This window comes from Wasmannia auropunctata, unplaced genomic scaffold (assembly GCF_000956235.1).
Source record: "Wasmannia auropunctata unplaced genomic scaffold, wasmannia.A_1.0 LD334880.1, whole genome shotgun sequence".
In the NCBI taxonomy this organism is placed as follows: domain Eukaryota; kingdom Metazoa; phylum Arthropoda; class Insecta; order Hymenoptera; family Formicidae; genus Wasmannia; species Wasmannia auropunctata.
In genome coordinates this window covers 613011-632868 of record NW_012028010.1, presented here as the reverse complement: position 1 = coordinate 632868, position 19858 = coordinate 613011, and the positions used below count along the sequence as shown (strand labels likewise).

General features: G+C 45.3%; 1 protein-coding gene across 1 annotated transcript in view; it reads right to left on the bottom strand.

Moving 5' to 3' along the window:
- The window catches only part of LOC105457918 (cadherin-related tumor suppressor), a 102684-nt gene extending 85231 nt beyond the window's left edge, over nt 1–17453 (bottom strand). Inside the window, exon 1 of the mRNA XM_011702864.1 lies at nt 12225–17453. Coding sequence (XP_011701166.1) covers nt 12225–17435 — 5211 coding nt within the window. The 5' untranslated portion in view covers nt 17436–17453. The remainder of the gene's footprint in view (nt 1–12224) is intronic.
- Between the last annotated feature and the right edge of the window lie 2405 nt (nt 17454–19858).

Sequence of the window (19858 nt, the reverse complement as noted above, 5' to 3'; positions counted from 1 at the left end):
TATATATATATATATATATATGTATATATATATATCGCGACATCACGCTCATAAATTCCCAGGTACTTAGTACCACGCGAGATTAGGTCTTCATGCTCGCGCAGGCCCGGGGCGCAATTTCCACAATTAGCGAATAATCGCGCGGCGTTGTTCGAGCGTCTCGTCCGGATTTATCGGGACAAAAGGAGCACGCCGAGCGTAATCGGACGAGTTTGCGCGAGTTTCTTCGTCGCGAGTGCAGGGGACGACCCTCGACGAAATCCGTGGATGCGCGCGAGCCGCTCGATCGCCCCCTCCCCCCTTCCACCCTCCCTCTCCAAAAACGGCGGGGCACCGCCGTATCTGACGGTCATTAGCGAGCGCGCGCTTCTGAGCCAGCTGCGATAAAAAGCGGAGGACCAGCCGGGTAGTATTTTACCGGGGACATAGTTCCCAGGAATGATCACTATGCGAAGGTCGCCTGATTATGAAAAGATACCGGACTTCGGGGAATCATTCTTTTCACCGCGCCGTTTAAGCGAGCATCCTCGGAATCGTTGTCGTCGCGCACGAATCGGTATGTTTCATCCGTCCGATCCGGCCGGGTAATTAAAGTTGATTTAGCGAAATCGGCGATGCGACACGGGAGACAGCTGTAACGACAACTGGAACTGAAATGACTTGGCGAGAATCGGTCGGGACGTTTCCATCTCGCCACAGAGAGCTTTCCTCAATTGCCACATTATTGTCGCGATTGTTATATTAAATTTGTATCTATAATTTTATATATTTTCCTATTAATACACGCGACGATTCTCGTCGTCACGTTTCTCGTACCTCGAATTAAAGGTACGAATCACATTCTCGCAAAATAAGTCTCTTATTCTCTTATTTGCTTCTACCGGTGATTTTTGCCGCCGCGCGGGGGAGAGAAAAAAAGTTTTTTCTCGCACAAGTAAATGATGGAGCTCTACAATGTACGCGGTTAATCGTTTCTGCCAAACGTATCCTCTCATCGCCGTGGAACTCATTCGCTCGTTTCCAAGAAGGAAAAGGAAAGGCGAGGCCGGCCAATAACGTTTTCAAAAGCACAACAAGCTCTTAATGACATCATAATTGAATAATGTCCGTAATCCAGGGCTTTTTCGGCGATACGCGACCGCCGAAGCACTTGGGCCGCTCGATTCCTTAAATCGCATACGGATACAGACGTAAGTCGAAACTGTTTCGCCTCGGATCGCCTTACTCTCCTGTAATCTGACGGATGTTCGTAAAAACTTGCTCGCCGGTCACCGTGGCGTAATGAGTGATTCCCGAGTTGGCTCGTAACGACGTCATCTCGCGTCCACGGAGATTCGGATCTTTCGGCACTTTTTGATTTAGAATTCTTCGAATCTTCGAACTCGCCTTCCTCGTTCCTTCTAAAATGCCTATAAAGCTCTCGATTTCGGAACGCTAATCTCACGAATACTTGGAATTTCGAACGGACGAATTATTATGGATTCCTTAATTTCAGGTGGCCAAAGGATAAAATTTTAACTGTTTGAAGCTTAGAATTTAAGCTTAAAACTTTAAAATGCGAAAAACAAGAAAAAAAATCAATTTTGCGATTGCTCCACATTGTGAAAAAAATAGTTTTATTATTACACAGAAAGAAAATTATGACAGAAAACTATTATGATAGACAAGAAATCGACATATAGTTTAAAAATAGTTTTAGATTATGCCGCACTTTAAACTTCCTTGAATGAATAATCTTCAGCTTTTCAAGGTAAATTGATCTTTTCCGCAAATTGATCCCAATCATTCACGAGACTGCATCGAGGCTTTTCGCTTAACGCGTAGAAATCAACGATGAATGGGCTTTAGCTGCGAAATCTAGCACCGTACGAACTAGGATTAAGGCCGTCCTCTTATGTTAGGAAACATCCGATACCTGAACCATCGATAGAAAATCTGTCCGCTATACAAAATAAGGGGTGCGCTCGTATAAAATCTCTGATCGAGATGGACAAGCAGGTAGAAATTACGAGCACAATGAATATTGAAGAATAGCTACAGACTTAACTACAAAAAGACGCAGTCACAAAAAAGATCAACTCGAAAACTGTGAAATTGGAAGTGCGGAAAGTGTAACTCAAGACGTCGTAAATTTTTTCATGTTCACTAAAAAATAAAATCTCGGGTCACAAGTAAAAAAAAAGTTTGTTAAAAAAAAAGCGATATCGCATGTTCTGAAAGAAATACGTATCCATTTTAAATAAGAAAAAAAACTACTGTCATTACTATAACTAGGTATTATTATCAGAAATTATCTCGATATTATAATTCATAATTGCAATGTTTATTTATTAAGATGTAATAACTTTTACTTAAAAAAATAAATGTTTGTCATTCTCTTCTATTGTTATTGTATATTATATATAATAAATCATAAAGCAAGGGAGTTATTTTTAATAACGCTTCAGCGAACTAATAAACTGATATAATTAAATTACAACATAATCGCGCAGCTGATCATGAAAACAGTCCACAAGGAAGTGAGTAGTGACACTGCGACTCATTTAGTATTTTCTTAATTTTTTTAACACAGCAAAAATCACCGTTTTTTCATTTTTAATTTGGATACAAATACAATACCGGATACTATCAGACCTGATTATGATTATTGCTGTTGTAATACCGTACGCCGCGATAGCTGCGATATTCACGAATGTCGGCAGAAACGATCGCGCGGCGATCCGCCATCGCGGCGCGGTGTCATCGCCTGTACCGTTTTCGAATTAATTAAGGCACGCATTACTCGTCGATTCGAGCTGTACGCACGTAACGTCTGCGGCTTCCCTCATTAGCGTCTGGAAATAATCAGCCGGCATGTCCGGGCTCGGCACTCGCGGTTACTCCGATATCGCTTCTCTTCTATTGCGCGTATATCTCCTCGATGCGGTGGTCGCAAGCGAAGGTGAAAGAGAGAGAAAGAAAGAGAGAGAGCCCGGCTTTTTGCGAGCCGCGCGAATTTAAGGAGTGCAATCGAAAATCCGTTACGTGAGAGAAGAAGCGAGGTGCTCGCCAATTAGAAGCTCCTCGTCGGCGAGGATTTCGTAAGAGGCCAAGAGCTCCGCCGCGCGGGGTTATGGAAATTAATTCTGGCGGAGAGATGCGAGAGAAACGGACAAACGTGATTTGACAAATCTGACAGTTTCGCGCGCGCGATCAGGCATTCCGAAACGGGGGAGATTAATATTTAAATATCTATCATATCGCACGACTGTGACAGATGGGCACTTTGGATTTCACGTCGGGTTTGCGATTTGAATAATAGGAATCTGCACGCGCGCGAAACGCACTTGTGTAATATGCGTGTGACGCAATGTAATATTACATGTAATAAATGTCAAAAAATTATATAACAATTAATAATATAAATTAAAATATTATTTTAGCCTATATAAGATATTTTTAGATATGAATTTCTCGTCTATCATAACAATTTTCTGTCATTCTTTCTGTAACAATATTTATCTGTAACGTATATTTTTTTCCCCAACGTGCTAATCGCAAACGACGATAAACGTAAAATTGATTTTTCCTTATTTCTCATTTATATAATTCTCACTTTTTTCAAGATATTTATTTTTCATTTATATTATACACGTATCCATGTTTTTTTGGATTGGTAACACATGGATACGTGTATAATATAAATGAAAAATAAATATCTTGAAAAAAGTGAGAATATATATATATATAAACTTGTAATTATTTTGGATTGGTAACACATGGATACGTGTATAATATAAATGAAAAATAAATATCTTGAAAAAAGTGAGAATTATATAAATGAGAAATAAGGAAAAATCAATTTAACGTTTATCGTCATTTGCGATTAGCACGTATTATATATTAGCGCGAATATTTAAATGTCCTTAGCGACAGGAGAAAGAAAGAGAGACTGACTATATCTGGAAATATATTTATAAATGTAACATTGATCGGCAGAAGGTCCTCCATCGTGCTCCGTGCTCCATAATCGCGGCCATAATCGCGGGATTCAGATCACCGACGAATTAGTGAGGTGTCTCGCTTATACCTTGCTACGTATGGCGCGAGCGAGTGTTTGCATCGGAGTGTCCAACGGAGAAGAACAAGCAGGTAGAGATTATGGGCAATACAGTGTGCCGCGGTACCCGCGCGTTTTCAGACGGGCTGAGTGGCAGTAGAAGTGGAAGTCCTTTGAGAGAGCAGGAGAAAAAGAGAAGAGGATAGAGAAAGAGAGATGGAGAGAAAGAGAAAGAGAGAGAGAGAGAAAGAGAGCGAAAGATCTTGGGGAGATATTCCCTCGAACGATGGTCCGTGGAGAAACGGTATGCGGTTCTGGAATTTCGTCCTTTTTGTTGCGGGCGCGCGCGCGGCGGCGGAGACTTCGCCTCGTATATGATTTCAATAGACGAATCTCGAAGTCGCCGTTGCGTCCCGCTGCGAGTACTTCCACGGCGACAATCCCGGTCCGGTCTGGCCCGGAGCGGGAATAATATTTCAGCCGTACGCGCCGCGCCGTATCCGTCGCGAAATCCGCCCGTCGAATCCGTCAAGAACGTCCGGCCTTGAAAAATCTATCGACGTTAAGATCTGCATTCCCGACAATCGAGCCCCGACTCCCGGTATCACGTGGGCACTAGACGCGCTGCCGATGCTGCGCCAGCGAAAACCGCTCCCTAAAAAGGTGCACAGATTATCCTTTCTTCCTCGGGTCGCTGCGACTACATTCGCTCAACCGATATCATTTGATGAACATTTACGATCAATGTTTTGGCACGGATCGCGGATCGAAACGTTCGCGTTTTTATTATTCATTACTCACTATCTATTCGGTTTTTAAACCTTGACTTATATATGTATTTGATCATACATAATTGAATGTAAGGATCTAATTATTCAGAAATATTTTTAAATTTTTGTTTCAAATGTCCCGAAGTTTCCCGCAGATCGTGGCAAATCCCAATTCGACTTATCAACCATCCGGTGATAAGCAACCGAGGTGCACGCTTCGACGTTCGATACACTTTACACCCGCTGATTCGATTTCCCTCCTTTCCCTCCCCTGTCCCGATTCCCTTTCTTGCCGTGCCCTTCTAAAGAAGACGTTGAAAAATGAGCGGGATGACGATTGTGATTACGAGCGGGCGAACAACGGCGCGACGAGACAGACGGATAGACGGACAGTGGGCGACGGCGGTGGTGGCGGCGGCGGCGGCGGCGGCGGCGGATGATGATGATGAGCAAGAGTAGAAGATTAGCGTAGCATTAAAGATGCCATCTCTCCCGCGTTTCTTTCTTTATCCCCGGCCGTCGTGAGTCGGATCGAGCGCGCCGCGCAGCGTGCGCGCGCTGTATAAATGTATCATCGGAAATTTGTTCGTTTTCTGTAATCCGCGCCATAAAACCCGCCGCGCTGGGAGGGTTCATTAACAGATAGACGACCGAACGCTGCTATTCTGTGCGCCGACAACTGCGCACCGGGACAAATAACGGCGATAAGAACTAGAATCCCGGCGTCGAAAGTGGACGGGAAGTTGTAGAATCGTAAGAGATTCCGAGACAAGTTTAAGTCTCTTTTTGATTTTCATTAAGTTTCAGGACTGCATGTTATCTTTAAACTCTTCTACGTCCTTCTTTAGAGAAAACTTGATGTATAATTATAGAGCTGATAAAATTAAATGGTATAACTGTATTTGCATCGAGTAGAATAATTTAAGGTTTCATTGATTCACAGCATCAAAATAAAATAGTTACTATCTATTTTTCTTTCAATTTATTATACGAAAGCCTATCCGGAGTGAAAGAATTTTTAAATTTCCTAAACAGTTAAAGTTTTAATTAATTCTTCCTCTTTTTCAAAAACGAAACTATGATATAGAAATGGAACTTATTATTAGTTGTACAAAATAACGTCCTCGCAGGTGTCAAAGACTAACAATGGCCAAGGGGTTAAACAATTTCGAGTAATCTAACGTTTATTTTTTGGCGTATCGCGAGAAGGTCGCAGGAACGTAAATTAAAGTAGGGATGACGGATGATCGAGACATCAACTGGTCGAATCAGTAGACGACGGCTTGCTGATACGCGAAAGGCGGCACCGAAAAAGTCGCGACCGCGAGCAGATACAGATATGAGATCATATCTGCGTATAATTAATTGCCAGTAAACTTCGTTCCTAAATAATTAAGTGGAAACTGCAGATTCGCGAGCGCTGCTTTTTTTCCTCTTCTCTTTTTCTTTTTTTTTTGTATCGAACATGCTGTATCTCTCGTCCAATCGCCAATGGTAGCAAGAAAAAGAAGAGAAAGAGAAAGCGAGAGAGAGAGAGAGAGAGAGAGAGAGAGATTGATTTTTTCCAGCCAATCAGGATACAAAAATATTAAATGGCGATCGTAATGTTTAAATAACGAGCGAGATTTCGGGTCCAGTTAAATGTCGCATGCCACGAGCAACTGTCTGATTGTATCTCGCTATTGATACACAGTGATAAACTGAATCGAAAGAGAGAGAGAGAAAGACAGACAGAGAGAGGTAAATATCGTTCGATAACCAACATGGAATTTGGATAGTTATCGTAAAAAACATAACGGAGAAACGTGATCAATCAATTTTCCTGACAATGTTGACAAGATCTGGTTTTATGAGACAAAATATGTATGTTTATTAAAATATCTGATTTTTTTAAATATATTTTTCGTTCACAAAATGTAAAGAAGGAATGAAACTAGGTAATAGAGTATAGAGAGTACATCGCGTGATAAAGTACCTTTAAAAAATGCGTTATAGAGAGAATAAAAAAATTCGAGATCATTAAAAAAAGGATTTAAAGCTTCTTTGTACAACAAAGTTGGGGGGTCACGCGCACTTTATTCTTCACATCGAAAACAACGTATGTGTAAAATTTTACTGTCGATCAAGAACAGAGGTCATTCGGAAGTACACCCATACTTTATTACATTAATTTCCATTTCCCTTAACTCCGTTTAAGTCAGTTCAATCTAATCTCGCTTCTGTTTTTCATCAGCAGCCTTCAATATAGAAGAAACTCTTAATTGATACTTATAAATTATGGTATGTGTGAACTGTTATTTCATGGACAGCGTCGAGGGGTAGTTTGTACCCCCTCGCATCGCTCTCCCGCAATGTGTAACACGGGTAACAAATAATCTGCAAACACGCCGAAGCGATCGCGTAACGGCCGCGTACGAGACCGCGAAATAGAAAGAGTTAATTGCGGGGTTTAACGCGTTTAACCGTGCATTATTAATCACGGCGGCCGACGTAATTATTACCGGCTATTATTAGACGCTCCCGCTCTCGCGCGCGTACGTTAGCGCCGACATTATGTTCGTTCGTTCGTTCGTTCGTTCGTTCATCCGTTCCGTCCCGTCTGTAGATAAATTTATCGGATGGAAAAATGAGTATCACGCCTACATTTCGCGCGGAACCCACCCGTGGCCGCCGGCCGGAGAAACGGGCGTGTGAGTTAGCGATTCGAATCTCACACCTTCGTGACATACGTTAACATCACGTTCGCGGCTACTTCCTTAAATCAAATGACGTGCCACTTACGTCTTGTCGACGTTCTCGTTTATGCGCAACAAACACACAGTAGTATGTGGCTTCCTAACTAATTCTGAACTAACGTAGCCATGACACATATATCGCGATTGTCTTTATCGATTTTAAGAAGGTACAAAAAAATAATGATAATATTACTTTTCTGTAACTTTATATACATATTTCCTACTGAAAATTCTTGACGCTGTTATAGGTTCTTCGGTCGATTTAATTTTTTTTAAAAAGAATGTCGTAACATTCGTATAATTTTCAAATAACATTGAAGATAAAGGATATACATATAAAGTTTCGGGATAGAAAAAAAATAGATATAGCGATAAATAATTTAAGTTCATTTTAAATCGCCTTTACTCATTCATAGAATTTTAATTTGCAGTTCGTTTTTTAAGATGTACATACGTTAAACGTTAAACAAAATACGTTAAATGGTAAAAAAAAGTCCCATATTGACCAGAGAGGCTACGATTAGAGGAACATCCGGTGAAATTCCGAGACACCCTGTATATTTAATGGATCTCGAAGTCGAGTATCCAGCGTGAGCAGAAAATTATTGCGTTACGGGGGACTCCAGGCACGAACGCTGAACACACGTGCGTTGAAGACATCGGGCGCAGCGGCATCGCGGGATATATACTTCGCCGTACGTCTCTGGACCCAGACGCGAACCCCATTGCGCGATAATTGAAGTCACGCTTCGTGGGAAGCGCGGCCTTCGCAGATAGAAATGCCGTCGCACAAAGGGTTAGACAAAGGGCGTTGCTTGAGCGTTTCGACGGTATGACTCCGTATGCCGCCTTCACAACCCCGCCGTGATCTTCGAGGGCCGGGCAAAAAGCCGTCGACGTGGACGACGACGGCCCGATGATGCCGTCCGCGCGACGAAAAAGAGGACAGTTTTGGCCCGTAAGAGAGCGCGGGGGAGAAGTAGCCCGAGAAGGACTCGGGGCCCTCGGACGGCCCTCGGGGAGGCCACGAAGACGGTGGCGCGGGACCAGAAAAGAACGAGCCCCGAAAGCGGAACAAAAACGTCCGAACTACAGAGTCGGCGATTCCCGAAGAGTCGCGGATCCCATAGCGAATGACGAAGGTGGGAGGAGAAAAAGATACGATGAGAGGAAAGGAAGAGAAATGGAGATAGAAAAAGAGAGAAAAGAAGAGAGAGAAAGAGATGTTATTTATTATATATTTTAGGACTGAATCTTTAAGCGCGTATTGGAATGATAATTTATATAAATAATTAATAATATCATATTAAAGAGGAGATATATGATTATATTAGTATAAATTGTGGAAGTTATCACTTTTCAAAAAAATAATAAAAAAACAATTTTTTATAAACTTCAACTTTCTATTAGTCTTCATAAATTAATAATTACTACGTATAGTGTTAATTTGTGTTATGATTCTGATATTAATAATTCTTTTATTTGGATAAGATGAAAGTTGAAAAACATTTTTCCACGATTGAAAACATGCTCTCAAACTAGATTTCGCACATGAATCTCTATTTAGAGGGAATCGAAGAAAATATTTGTAATCTTTTGTCCCTTTGTATTTATCAAATTTTTCTGGAGCTGACCTCTTCAAACTTTTTTCGAGCTAAAGGAAACCAATTCTTTGTTTGTTACCTTGACAGCAACATCGATTGGAACTTCACCATAATAACAAAAGGCGATACATGAAGTACAATATAAAGGAATCATGTTTCTCGAAAGCAGCATTACCAAATAAAAGATTAAATTTAAGAAGAAGAGAGATAAACGTGTGGATGAGGACGAAGAGAAGCCAAGGGCGACGGTAGGCGGCTTGAAAGAGATGGAGGGAGGAGGGAGGACAGAGGAAAAGATCTTCAGAAATAAAGCGGCGTTGACGCACATCGGGGGTAGAGATGGGACCGACTGCGCGCTTCTCAGCGGTCCTAAGGCCTCAGCGCGGCGCGCGCGCGCCGAGGTAAGGGCTGCGCTCGCTCATCCGAGATCAAGTTTTTCTCAAGTCTTCGAACCACACAGAGAGAGAGAGAGAGAAAGCCAGAGGCCCGAACTCGAATCCGAGTTGATTTCCTGGCACGCGGTTCATCTTGTCGTTTATTCCTCTCTCGCTCTCTCTCTCTCTCTCTCTCTCTCTCTCTCTCTTTCTTTCTTTCTCTGCCGTTACAACCGTTTGCTCTTCCTCGTCTTTCTCAATCTATCGCTTCCCTGCTCTCCAATCCCAGGATGTGGCAGGACTGGAGCGCGAATGGAATATTAGTACCCACGTGGGCACTGTACCAATTTTAAAATTCTCAATAATTTTTAGGAAATTCCTTACGCAAAGTAAAAATAAAATAGAATAATCATGCTCGACTACAGTTCTAATCCTTGGACCCACGTCTTCTTAAATCAAGATTTACAAAAATTTAAATAGAAGAAAAATAAATAAATTTAAATTAAATTAAAGATGAAGAATTCATTATAAAATATCTATAGAAATCATTTTATAGACGCAGAATAAAACGGGTTCTTTAGCAAATTTCTAATAAATGTCTGTAATAAACAATTAACAAATTAATAGAAAAGTATGATTTTATCTTATTGATATTATTTAAAATGTTAAGTTCAAATTTTAGGTAATTAGACAAGAATTCTTTATCTCTCTCCCTCTCCCTCCCTTTGTCTACACACACACACAATCGTTAATTATTACTACCTTCATATCTCCAGTCGAAACAATAGCTAAATTCTCTGAGAGTTCTGTCGCTAAAGACAAGATTGTGAATTGTGAGACACCCTGTACAAGTGCAGAGTAAAAAAGCTCGAATTAATTAGGATATGCTTCGTTCTAATAAAACGAGACCAGACGGCGACGGTGGTGGCGGTGGCGGTGGCGGTGCGGCGTGGTGCTTTCGTATAAATTTGAAACGCGCCCTGTAATTTGAGAAAACGTCCCGGGTCCTAAGCCCTATTTATGCAGCACTGAACCGGCTGTAAACCGTTCGTATTCACAATCTCCCTTCTCCTCTTCTTCTTCCTCCTCGTCTTCTCCTTCTTCTCCTTTTCTTTTCCTCCTTCTCTTTCTTCACATTTTCTTTCTCTTCCTACCGCGAGAAGAGCGTCCTCTTCCCCGCGCGCGTGTTGTCCTTTCATCCATTGCTACTCATCTCCAAAGATTTCTCTTTTCCTTACTCCCTTCGTCACTTCTCTCTCTGTCTCTATCTCTTTTTCTCGTTCCTTTTATCCCCCTGTATATCACTCTATCGTCAGCTTTAATTGCATTAAGGGTATTGTTGCGTAACACAATTCTCAGTCGGTCAAATTATCGCTTGTCTGGCGAGAGAAAGACACGCGGCGCACGTATATTGCCGCTCTAATTATTGTGTCATCGAAAGTGAGAAGGAGAAATTGATGAATGCGGAAATAGCGTCAATAGAAGAGACGAATAGAAATCATGTTAGTAGTGACGAAATCTATCTCTCAAAGGCTGCTCTTTTTATAATAACATAATATCGTATCATAAGCTTTGTTAACTATTAATTATTAATTGCCAAAATTATGGTTAGCCTTGTGCGTGTAATACATGAACTAAAATTTAAAAAATTTATAAAAAGTTATTTTTACGTCACAAATTTTTCTGATTGCTCTATGCATAATACATAAAGAATTTAAACAAAACTCATGTCTCAAAAATTATAAATTATTATTTCTGTTTTTTATTTATAAAATAATTATAACAAACAGAAAATATTTAAATAAAAGTTAAAAATTGACGTATATAATTAATAATTGTAGTATATTTACGTTTCTCGTCAGTAACATCAATGTTTGAAGAAATAAGTTCTAGCAACTCGTTCGGAAATTACACACGTATCCGCACATCTGACTTAATAAAAAGTTTCTTTCAATTCGATACATCATTAATATTTCCTATGAGTAATTAATCATTTTCGTAAAATTATTACCCACAAGTCCACTCATTTGTCCATTTAATTATAACGGTAATAAAAATAGAAAAATCGAACTTATGCATATATCTCCGAATTTATACGGCTTTCTCATTAAAAATCAGTAAGACTTGATACTTAATACTTCATTCTTGTGTACTGAATGCAAATTTTCCAGAAAAGTAGAAATTATAATACTAAGTAAAAATATACACAATATAACTGTCAGTTTTATAACTTCTGCTTCTCTGAAAATTTCACGTGCAATATACAAAAATGCAGTATTAATTAATCAGTTAAATATATATATATGTATATATTTATGTTTTAATCATTTATATCAGCATCGGCAGTTTAGAATAAATATAAATGCGTAGAGATTATCTATTAAATAAAAATAAGTGTCTCAATAATTCTGGCGCCAATCATACTGTCACATCTATCTCGCGTGGTATCAATTCAGCAATTATAATATCCCTGCTGAATCTCGCGCCGCAAACGACAATCCGGACTCATCCGTTCGCTCGCCCGCCTCACGAGGAGGGGTCTTATCCGGCAATCGAGAAATTACATTACGCGGGGCGAGCGCGCGGGACGAGGAAGTGGCACGGCGCACAAAAAGCACCGAATATCTTTCAGAAGCCGACGAAGGAAGCATCATTAATATCACCGAGACGATCAATCAAAAAGCCAAGCGGCGCGGACTTACTTTGGTGGACGTCGTACTGGGCCTGGTGCCGCCGATGCCGATGGCGTACAGCTCCACCTCGTACCATTGGACACCGGTCTCGCGATCGAGTTGAGCTGCGGTGGACAGCACACCGGTCTTCGTGTCGATGTCGAATAGCCGATCAACTTGGGGCCCGTCGCCGGCGGTCACATTCGTCACATAATACTCGAGCTCAATTTTGGATCGACGGCTACGCGCGCTCACGCGCAAGATACTTGTGCCGATCGGCTCGTTTTCGTAAACGTTGCCCTCAATCTTGCCCTGATGTTCCCAAATCGGCTGATCGTCGCCGTCCTCGCCCGGCACGATCAAGGTCACGTAAGTTTCGGACGAGCGCCGTTCCGCCTGAACCGCTTCGTCTGTCGCTCGGACGCCTACTTGATACTTGAAGGAAAGATGCTCTAAGGGGCCGTCTTTCGGAGATGATTGCGGAAGTCTCATAACGAGTTGACCGGTGTTACGATGGATTTGGAACATGTCCGAGTAATTGACGCTGAAACGGAGTAACTCGTACGTCACTAAGCCGTTGGTGCTAAAGTCGAGATCGCGAGCCAGCAGTTGCATGACCTGGATATTCTCGGTCGAAGACTGATAGTTGCCGGCGTTCAGAGGCGGTAACACTACCGCTGACATGCTAACGAAAATCGGCGCGTTGTCGTTGATATCCTCCACGAATACGATCACTTGCTTCTCGGCAGACAGCCGTGCGCTTGGCGGTTGCGCTTGATCGGTAGCGACCACCACCAGATTGAAAGTATCCACCTCTTCGCGATCGATCGGGAGCAGCGTATTGATCACGCCGGTCAACGAATTGATACCGAAACGTCGCACTTCATCCTGCGGATCCTGGCTGAGAATCGAGTAGCTGACCTTGCCGTTGGGGCCTGAATCCGGATCCTCGGCAGTAATGGTGACGATCGGCGTTCGTATAGGGATACCCTCGCGTATTTGACGTACAATCGCTGTGTTTGGAAACACCGGCGAATTGTCGTTGGTATCGATTACCTTAACAGTCAGGCTGGTGACCGAGCTGAGACGCGGGTGACCTCCGTCGCTACATGTAATGTTGAGCGTGTAACGTACCAATTCTTCATAATCGAGCGGTCTCTTCAGTGACAAAATACCGGTCAGCGGATCAATATAGAAAGTATCCCTCTTGTTGCCAGCCGATATAGCAAATGTCAACTCGCTATTGGGTCCGAGATCGTTATCGGTAGCCTTAAAACGCAACAGCTCGGTACTGACTGGCGTAGTTTCCAGCACAGAGATCTCCGACTCGTTGTCGACAAAGCGCGGCTTGTTATCATTCTCATCGAGCACCTCGATGTGGACGGTCGCGCTAGATGATAGTCGCGTCTCCAAACCAGCATCGTGTGCCACGACGGTCAGCACGTAGGTGTCGAACGTTTCGCGATCGAGCTCCTTCTCGAGCGTGATCTGCCCGGTAGCCTCGTCTATCATGAAGTGACCATGTTGATTACCATCCTCCAGCGAATAGAACACATCGCCGTTCAAACCCTCGTCCGCGTCGGTCGTGTATACTCTTAGTAACTGCATGCCGATCGTGGCACCCTCACTCACCTGCACCCAATAGGGCAAACGTTGAAACTGCGGCATATTATCGTTAACATCGGTGATATAGACGGTGACCTTGACGCGGTCACTTAAACGGTTAACGCCATTGTCCAAGACACTGGCTTCCAGACTGATGTAGTTGCCGCCGTTATTGGCTAGGAGTTCGCGATCAAACATGCGCAGCGATCTCACGAAACCGTTTCTCGAGTCGACTACGAAATCCTGCTGATTGGCCGGTAGCAAGAACATGAGATCAGCGTTACGACCGACATCGCGATCAGTAGCCAGCAGTTTGCCGACGAAGGTGTCAGGTGGCTCGTTCTCGCGTAGATGAAAGCTGAAACTACTATTAGTGAATTGGGGCGCGTTGTCATTTTCATCGATCACGTGCACCACCACAGGGACCACAGAGCTTCGTGGTGGTTTACCCTGATCAGATGCGGTGACTTCGAGCGCGTAATAGTCCCGTTCCTCGCGGTCAAGCGCGTTCTTCACGTACAGCTGGCCATCCGGGAAGATGCCAAAACGGTTCTCCGTATTGCCATCGGTAATGCTATATAATATCCTGCCGTTGATGCCGAGGTCCACGTCTTGAGCTATTAGCGAAAAGAAACGCTCGTTGACTGGCGTAGATTCCGGCAGCGAAGTCTCGTAGCTGGTCAGTCGGAAAACCGGTGTGTGATCATTGACATCTTCAATCGTCACTCGAATTTGGTGCTGGGCGGATAACGGTTGCCTGCCGGAATCGGTCGCCGTTACCTCTAGATGAAAGATCGTACCGGGCGGCGCACGAATCGGCTTGTTTAGATAGATAATGCCCGAGTTCTCGGCGATTCTGAATTGCCCGTCCGGATTATGCGTCAAGGAATAAACGATCCTGGCATTGGCACCGGTGTCACGATCCCTGGCCCGAGCCAGGCACACTTCCTGCCCCACAGCCGCGTTCTCCCGCAGGAGAATCTCGTCGCCCCACTCACCCCTGGGAAACCTCGGCGGGTTATCGTTGACATCTTGCACGGTGATGTTAACGATTGTCTGACCATACGCGAGATCGGCACGCGCTGACAGTTGCAGGCTGTAATAAGTAATACGCTCGCGGTCCAGGCAGCCGGCGGTGCTGATAACTCCAGTATTTTCGTTGATTCTGAAATTGCCCTTAGGATCACCGAATACTATAGCGTAGCTCACTTTACCCGTATTGCCGTATTGTGTGACGTGTACTGAGCCGATTTCCCGATTGGCAGACGAAACAGACGAATCGCACTCGCCATAATCCTCAAGAACGCGAAACTCATAACCATTGTAAGTGTCAAACTCGAGGTGCTCCAGATCCTCTTCGCGTATAACTTCTACTACGGCATTTCTGGCTGCCATCCGGTCGCCAATGTCCTTCGCTGAGATCGTCAATTCGTAAAGAGTCTTGTGCGCAGCCCGTAGAGAACCTTGCAGAACAATCACGCCGGTCCTTTCTTCCACCACGAAGAGACCTTCACCGCCGGATTCTAGAGTGTATCTCACCTGAGCATTCTCTCGCGCATCAGCGTCAGACGCCGTTACTTTACCTATGGTTGTACCTGCTGGAACATCTTCGGAGATGGGCATTAAATATTTCGAAGGATAGAAAACAGGTGAATTATCATTGATGTCTTCTAACGTTAACACCACGGTGGCGGTCGAAGATTGTACCGGCGTGCCTTGATCTTTCGCTATCACTAGAATTCTGTACTCTGCTATGGCTTCTCGGTCCAAGGCGACCATAGTCGTCAGCTGACCGGTCAAAGCATCCAGGGCAAAGGTCTTGGGATAATCACGCGAGACACTAGGGTGAAAACTATACGCGACGCTACCATTGGTACCTTGATCGTTGTCAATAGCTGTGAGAGTAGCTACTAGACTATAGGGCGGCGTGTTCTCCGATAGCGTAACCGCGATGACTTTCTCGGAAAAGCGTGGCGCCTCATCATTCTCGTCAAGGATCGTTATTTTGACATGCGTGGACGCGTACTTAGCATTCGGACCGCCGTCCTTCGCCATCACGCGTAACTCGATGCTACCTTGGACCTCACGATCCAAGGTAGCCACGGTAGTGATCAAGCCAGTGTCCCTGTCGATAGTAAACCATCGATGCTCATTACCCAAACTGAACTCGTAATAAATTCGCGCGTTTACCCCTGAATCCGCGTCCGTGGCCGAGATGCTGGCAACGAAACTGCCGATCGGTGTGAGTTCCGATAATACTGCTGAGTACTCGCTTTGCTGAAACACCGGCTCGTGATCGTTGACGTCATTCACGTGAATAACGAGATAGGCTGTGGCTGATCTGGGTGGCGTGCCCTTATCGGTAGCAACCACTGTAAGATTATACTTGGGTATCTCCTCGCGATCTAACCGACCATCGACTCGCACGATGTTTAAGCCCGCTGCGCGCTCCAACCGAAAGTGGCCTAACTCATTACCAGCACGTATCTCTACGCTAGTCTCACCGTTCGGACCCTCGTCGTCGTCGATCACCGCTACCGCCGCAACAATTTGGTCTTTGGCGGTGTTCTCGTCGACGCTGGCAAAACCCACACTCTGTGGAAAGTAGTTGAACTGGATCACAGGATCGTGATCATTCGCGTCCAACAAGTTTACCGTCACGTAAGTACGACCGTCCTGTCTAGGCGAACCGTGATCACGAGCGTAGACTGTGATGACGCAACTCTTGGGACAACTGCCGCCTGGACGTACCACTATGCAACGTTGTTGAGGACATTTTAAGGGCTCGGCTGTCGTAATTGTGCCAGTTTCTGGATCGATTGTAAATTTGCGCTCATTGTCCGGCAGATAATACGTTAGCTTAGAATTGTCATCCAAATCTTTATCGGTGGCGTTCACCGTTAACACCTTGGTGCCAACAGGTGCGCTCTCGTTCAACGCTACCACGTAGTCGCTTTGTGAAAACACGGGCGGATTATCGTTCACATCCAGCACTGTTACGTTCACCAGCAGACAACCCAGTCGCGGCGGTCGGCCGCGATCGCACGCGCAAATGTTGAGCGAATAAAATTCTATTTGTTCGCGGTCTAGCTTGCCGACAGTCTCGAGATGCAGGTACGACATTTCACCTGTGGGATTTCCAATGACCTGCAAACGGAAGTTATCACTCATATTACTTCCCACGATAAAATAATTGTCCAACACGCCGTTCTCTGGTGTATCCCGGTCAGTCGCGGCGTCCAACAATAGCTTGGTACCAGCCACAGCCGATTCCGAGAAGCTAACCGCAATACTGGGCTCCGGAAATTCTGGATTATTATCATTGATATCAAGTACCAGAATTCGCACCTCGATCGGATAAGTCGGTTGACTCGAGAGCACAACCAGATCGAACCGATCACTGCTGAGAGCTTCGCGATCGAGAACCTTGGTCGTTCTTATGTTGCCAGTTTCCGGATCAAGTACGAACTCCTTCGGCGGCTCGTTGAATCTGTAAGTGAAGTCGGGCTTCACAGGTATCGTGCCAACCAGAGTACCCTTAGGCTCGCCTTCCCTAATTTCGAGCTGGACCCGCGTGTCAACTGCTCTACTCTGCATCGTCAGACCCATCGCCGCGGTGTTGTCTTGTGGCAACATTGGTGATCTTCGTGGCACTAACCGCGTGACTCTTTGAGGTAGGTTGTGCAAAGTGAAATAGCGGTCGGACGCAGCCACTGCCACCGTCGCCGTCGCCGTCGCCGCCGCCGCTTCCTGGCTGACGACCTGGCCGCCATTTTGGTCCACCACCAACAGTAGTCCCAGGAGCAGGGTCAAGATCATCGATCCTCTTATGATCATCTCTTCTGTCTCGCCGCGACACGCCCACCTGCCTTAGCCAAATCTCGGCTCACTCGTCGTAGGCGTAAAATCGCGCGCTCCGATTACGCACTACCTGTCGTTCTTCCTCCTCATGGTCGTGGCCGGCGATAATCCTGTCGTCGTCTTCCGCGTCTACATACCGGCGCATTGCACGTACCGCGACATTCCTCCAAGGACGGAGATTAATCGCGCGCGACGACGTGAACCACCGTCCTCTGTCCGGCGATGCGTCGCATTTTTTTCCCCACCTGGACCGGGAGTACCGATTTAAACCCGAAGCTGGTGGGTGCTTTCTTTTCCGTCTTTCTTCCTCTTCTTCTCCGTATCCGTTTCTCTCTCTTACACATACACTTTCTTTCCTTATCACTCTCTCATTTTCTCCTCTTTTACTCCTCCTTTCCTTCGCCGCTAAAAGTCAAGTGTATATACGAGAGGAGACTTCACCCGGCAGAGGGGGCAGTGACCCGCCGAGAGCCGCGCCTCGCGAAACGCGCGTCTGTGGATGCTCGCGAATGCTTCGCGAGCGCGAGAGTGGAACGTTTCGGACGATTTTCCGATTAGCGATTCGCGATATAGAATCAAGAGAATGTATATCTTTCTCCTTCCCCAAGAATGGAATCTTCTCTGATGAGATTGCTCTCCTTTTTCAACTCTTGCATTCCAGACGCGTCTACGTCACGTGCTTCGCACTGTCATATTGCATTTTTAGAAAGATGAATCCCTCCCGAAAAGAAGTAATTAATAAAATGATAGACGATTTTTCATTGCGATCTCTATATCTCGCTATATGTCAAAACACTCGGATCTCTCAGAATCTACAAATTTATCACTAAAAAACCGGATTAAACTCGATAGAACCTCGCGACGTAAACACTACACAGAGACGGGAACACACCAAGATCCATTATCCAAAACACAAGACGAAAAGAATATGATTTACGATGTATTCTCTCACGAGAGTACCGATGTAACCGAATTCCGAGAGGCTCGAATTCGCGATTCACTCTTGAGTTCGTGCAATTCGCCGCCGAACTCGCGTTATCTTTCGCGGAAACTGTCAGGAAGTTCACGCGATCGCGATGCGGCGCTCGCTTGGGTTCGCCGATCGTGAAGCAATCTCACGAGCAACACAACGGGTTCGCGTGCGCGCGCGCGCGCGCGCGCCTCGGGGTAAGCTCGGTTATCGGGGGATGAAGACGAATCGCGCGCGCAACCGTAGAGGCAATCGGCAGAGGGACCGATGGAAAAAGGATGGAAGGATAAAAAGTAAAGGAGAAATAACGAAACACGACGGGGCCGCAATAAGCGCGACGTAAGGCCCCGAAAGAACGCGGAACGTGAGCACCGCGAAGAAGAATGTCGTCTTCCCGAGGGCTGACCTGACTCGACTGAACCGAGCCGGTCCCAGAACCTCGCCGCTGCCAGGAGAGGCATTCTTCGGGCTGGCTGACGCCGTCCCTCTCCGATCCATCGGACCCTCTTTCTCCCCTCCCTCTATTCCCTATCCTTCTCCCATTCTTTGCATTTCCATTCTCCCTCTTTTTCTCGCTCTCCATTTATGGGCCTTCGCCCCCCGACCACCCCGCGCAAGGCCTATCGATATCACCTTCTCTGTCCGCTCTGAGAAACACCGTGGTTCTACCGCGTTTCCTCGCTCTACGATATGGTCCCACTCGCTCTTTCTAACAGCTCGTTTCCTCCTTTTCTATCTCTCTCTCCCTCCCTGTCTTTCGTGTCAAGAAACGTTTGATCTCCTATCCTCGTCACTCCTTCCTTCCCCGAATGCTCATTTTCTTCACTCTTACCTCGGTTCTCTTTCCCATCTCCCATCCTCCCTCTTCACCCCTACCATTTTGCCATACCACTGCCTATATCAGAATACGGGCCTCTTTGTCCGTCACGCGTATGCCCGTCTCTTTCTCTCCCACTTGCTCTTACCTGGGGCCCGCTGCTTCGACCGTGGGCCCCGTTCTCCTTCCCCACCCTCTCACTTGACTCAGCTCTCCAGCTTTCCCTCCTCGCCATCTTCCACGCGCGATCCTTCCACCTTCGTCTCGCCTCGCGCATCCCGCCGCCGTCTCGCTGAGATATTCTCCCTTTTGCCCTCGAGGAACGAGCAATGCGGAGGCTCAGGTATGCAAGATGGCCGCTGCATGCTGGAACCCTGTGCGACGAGGACGTTGCTTCTCGTTGAAGGGAAT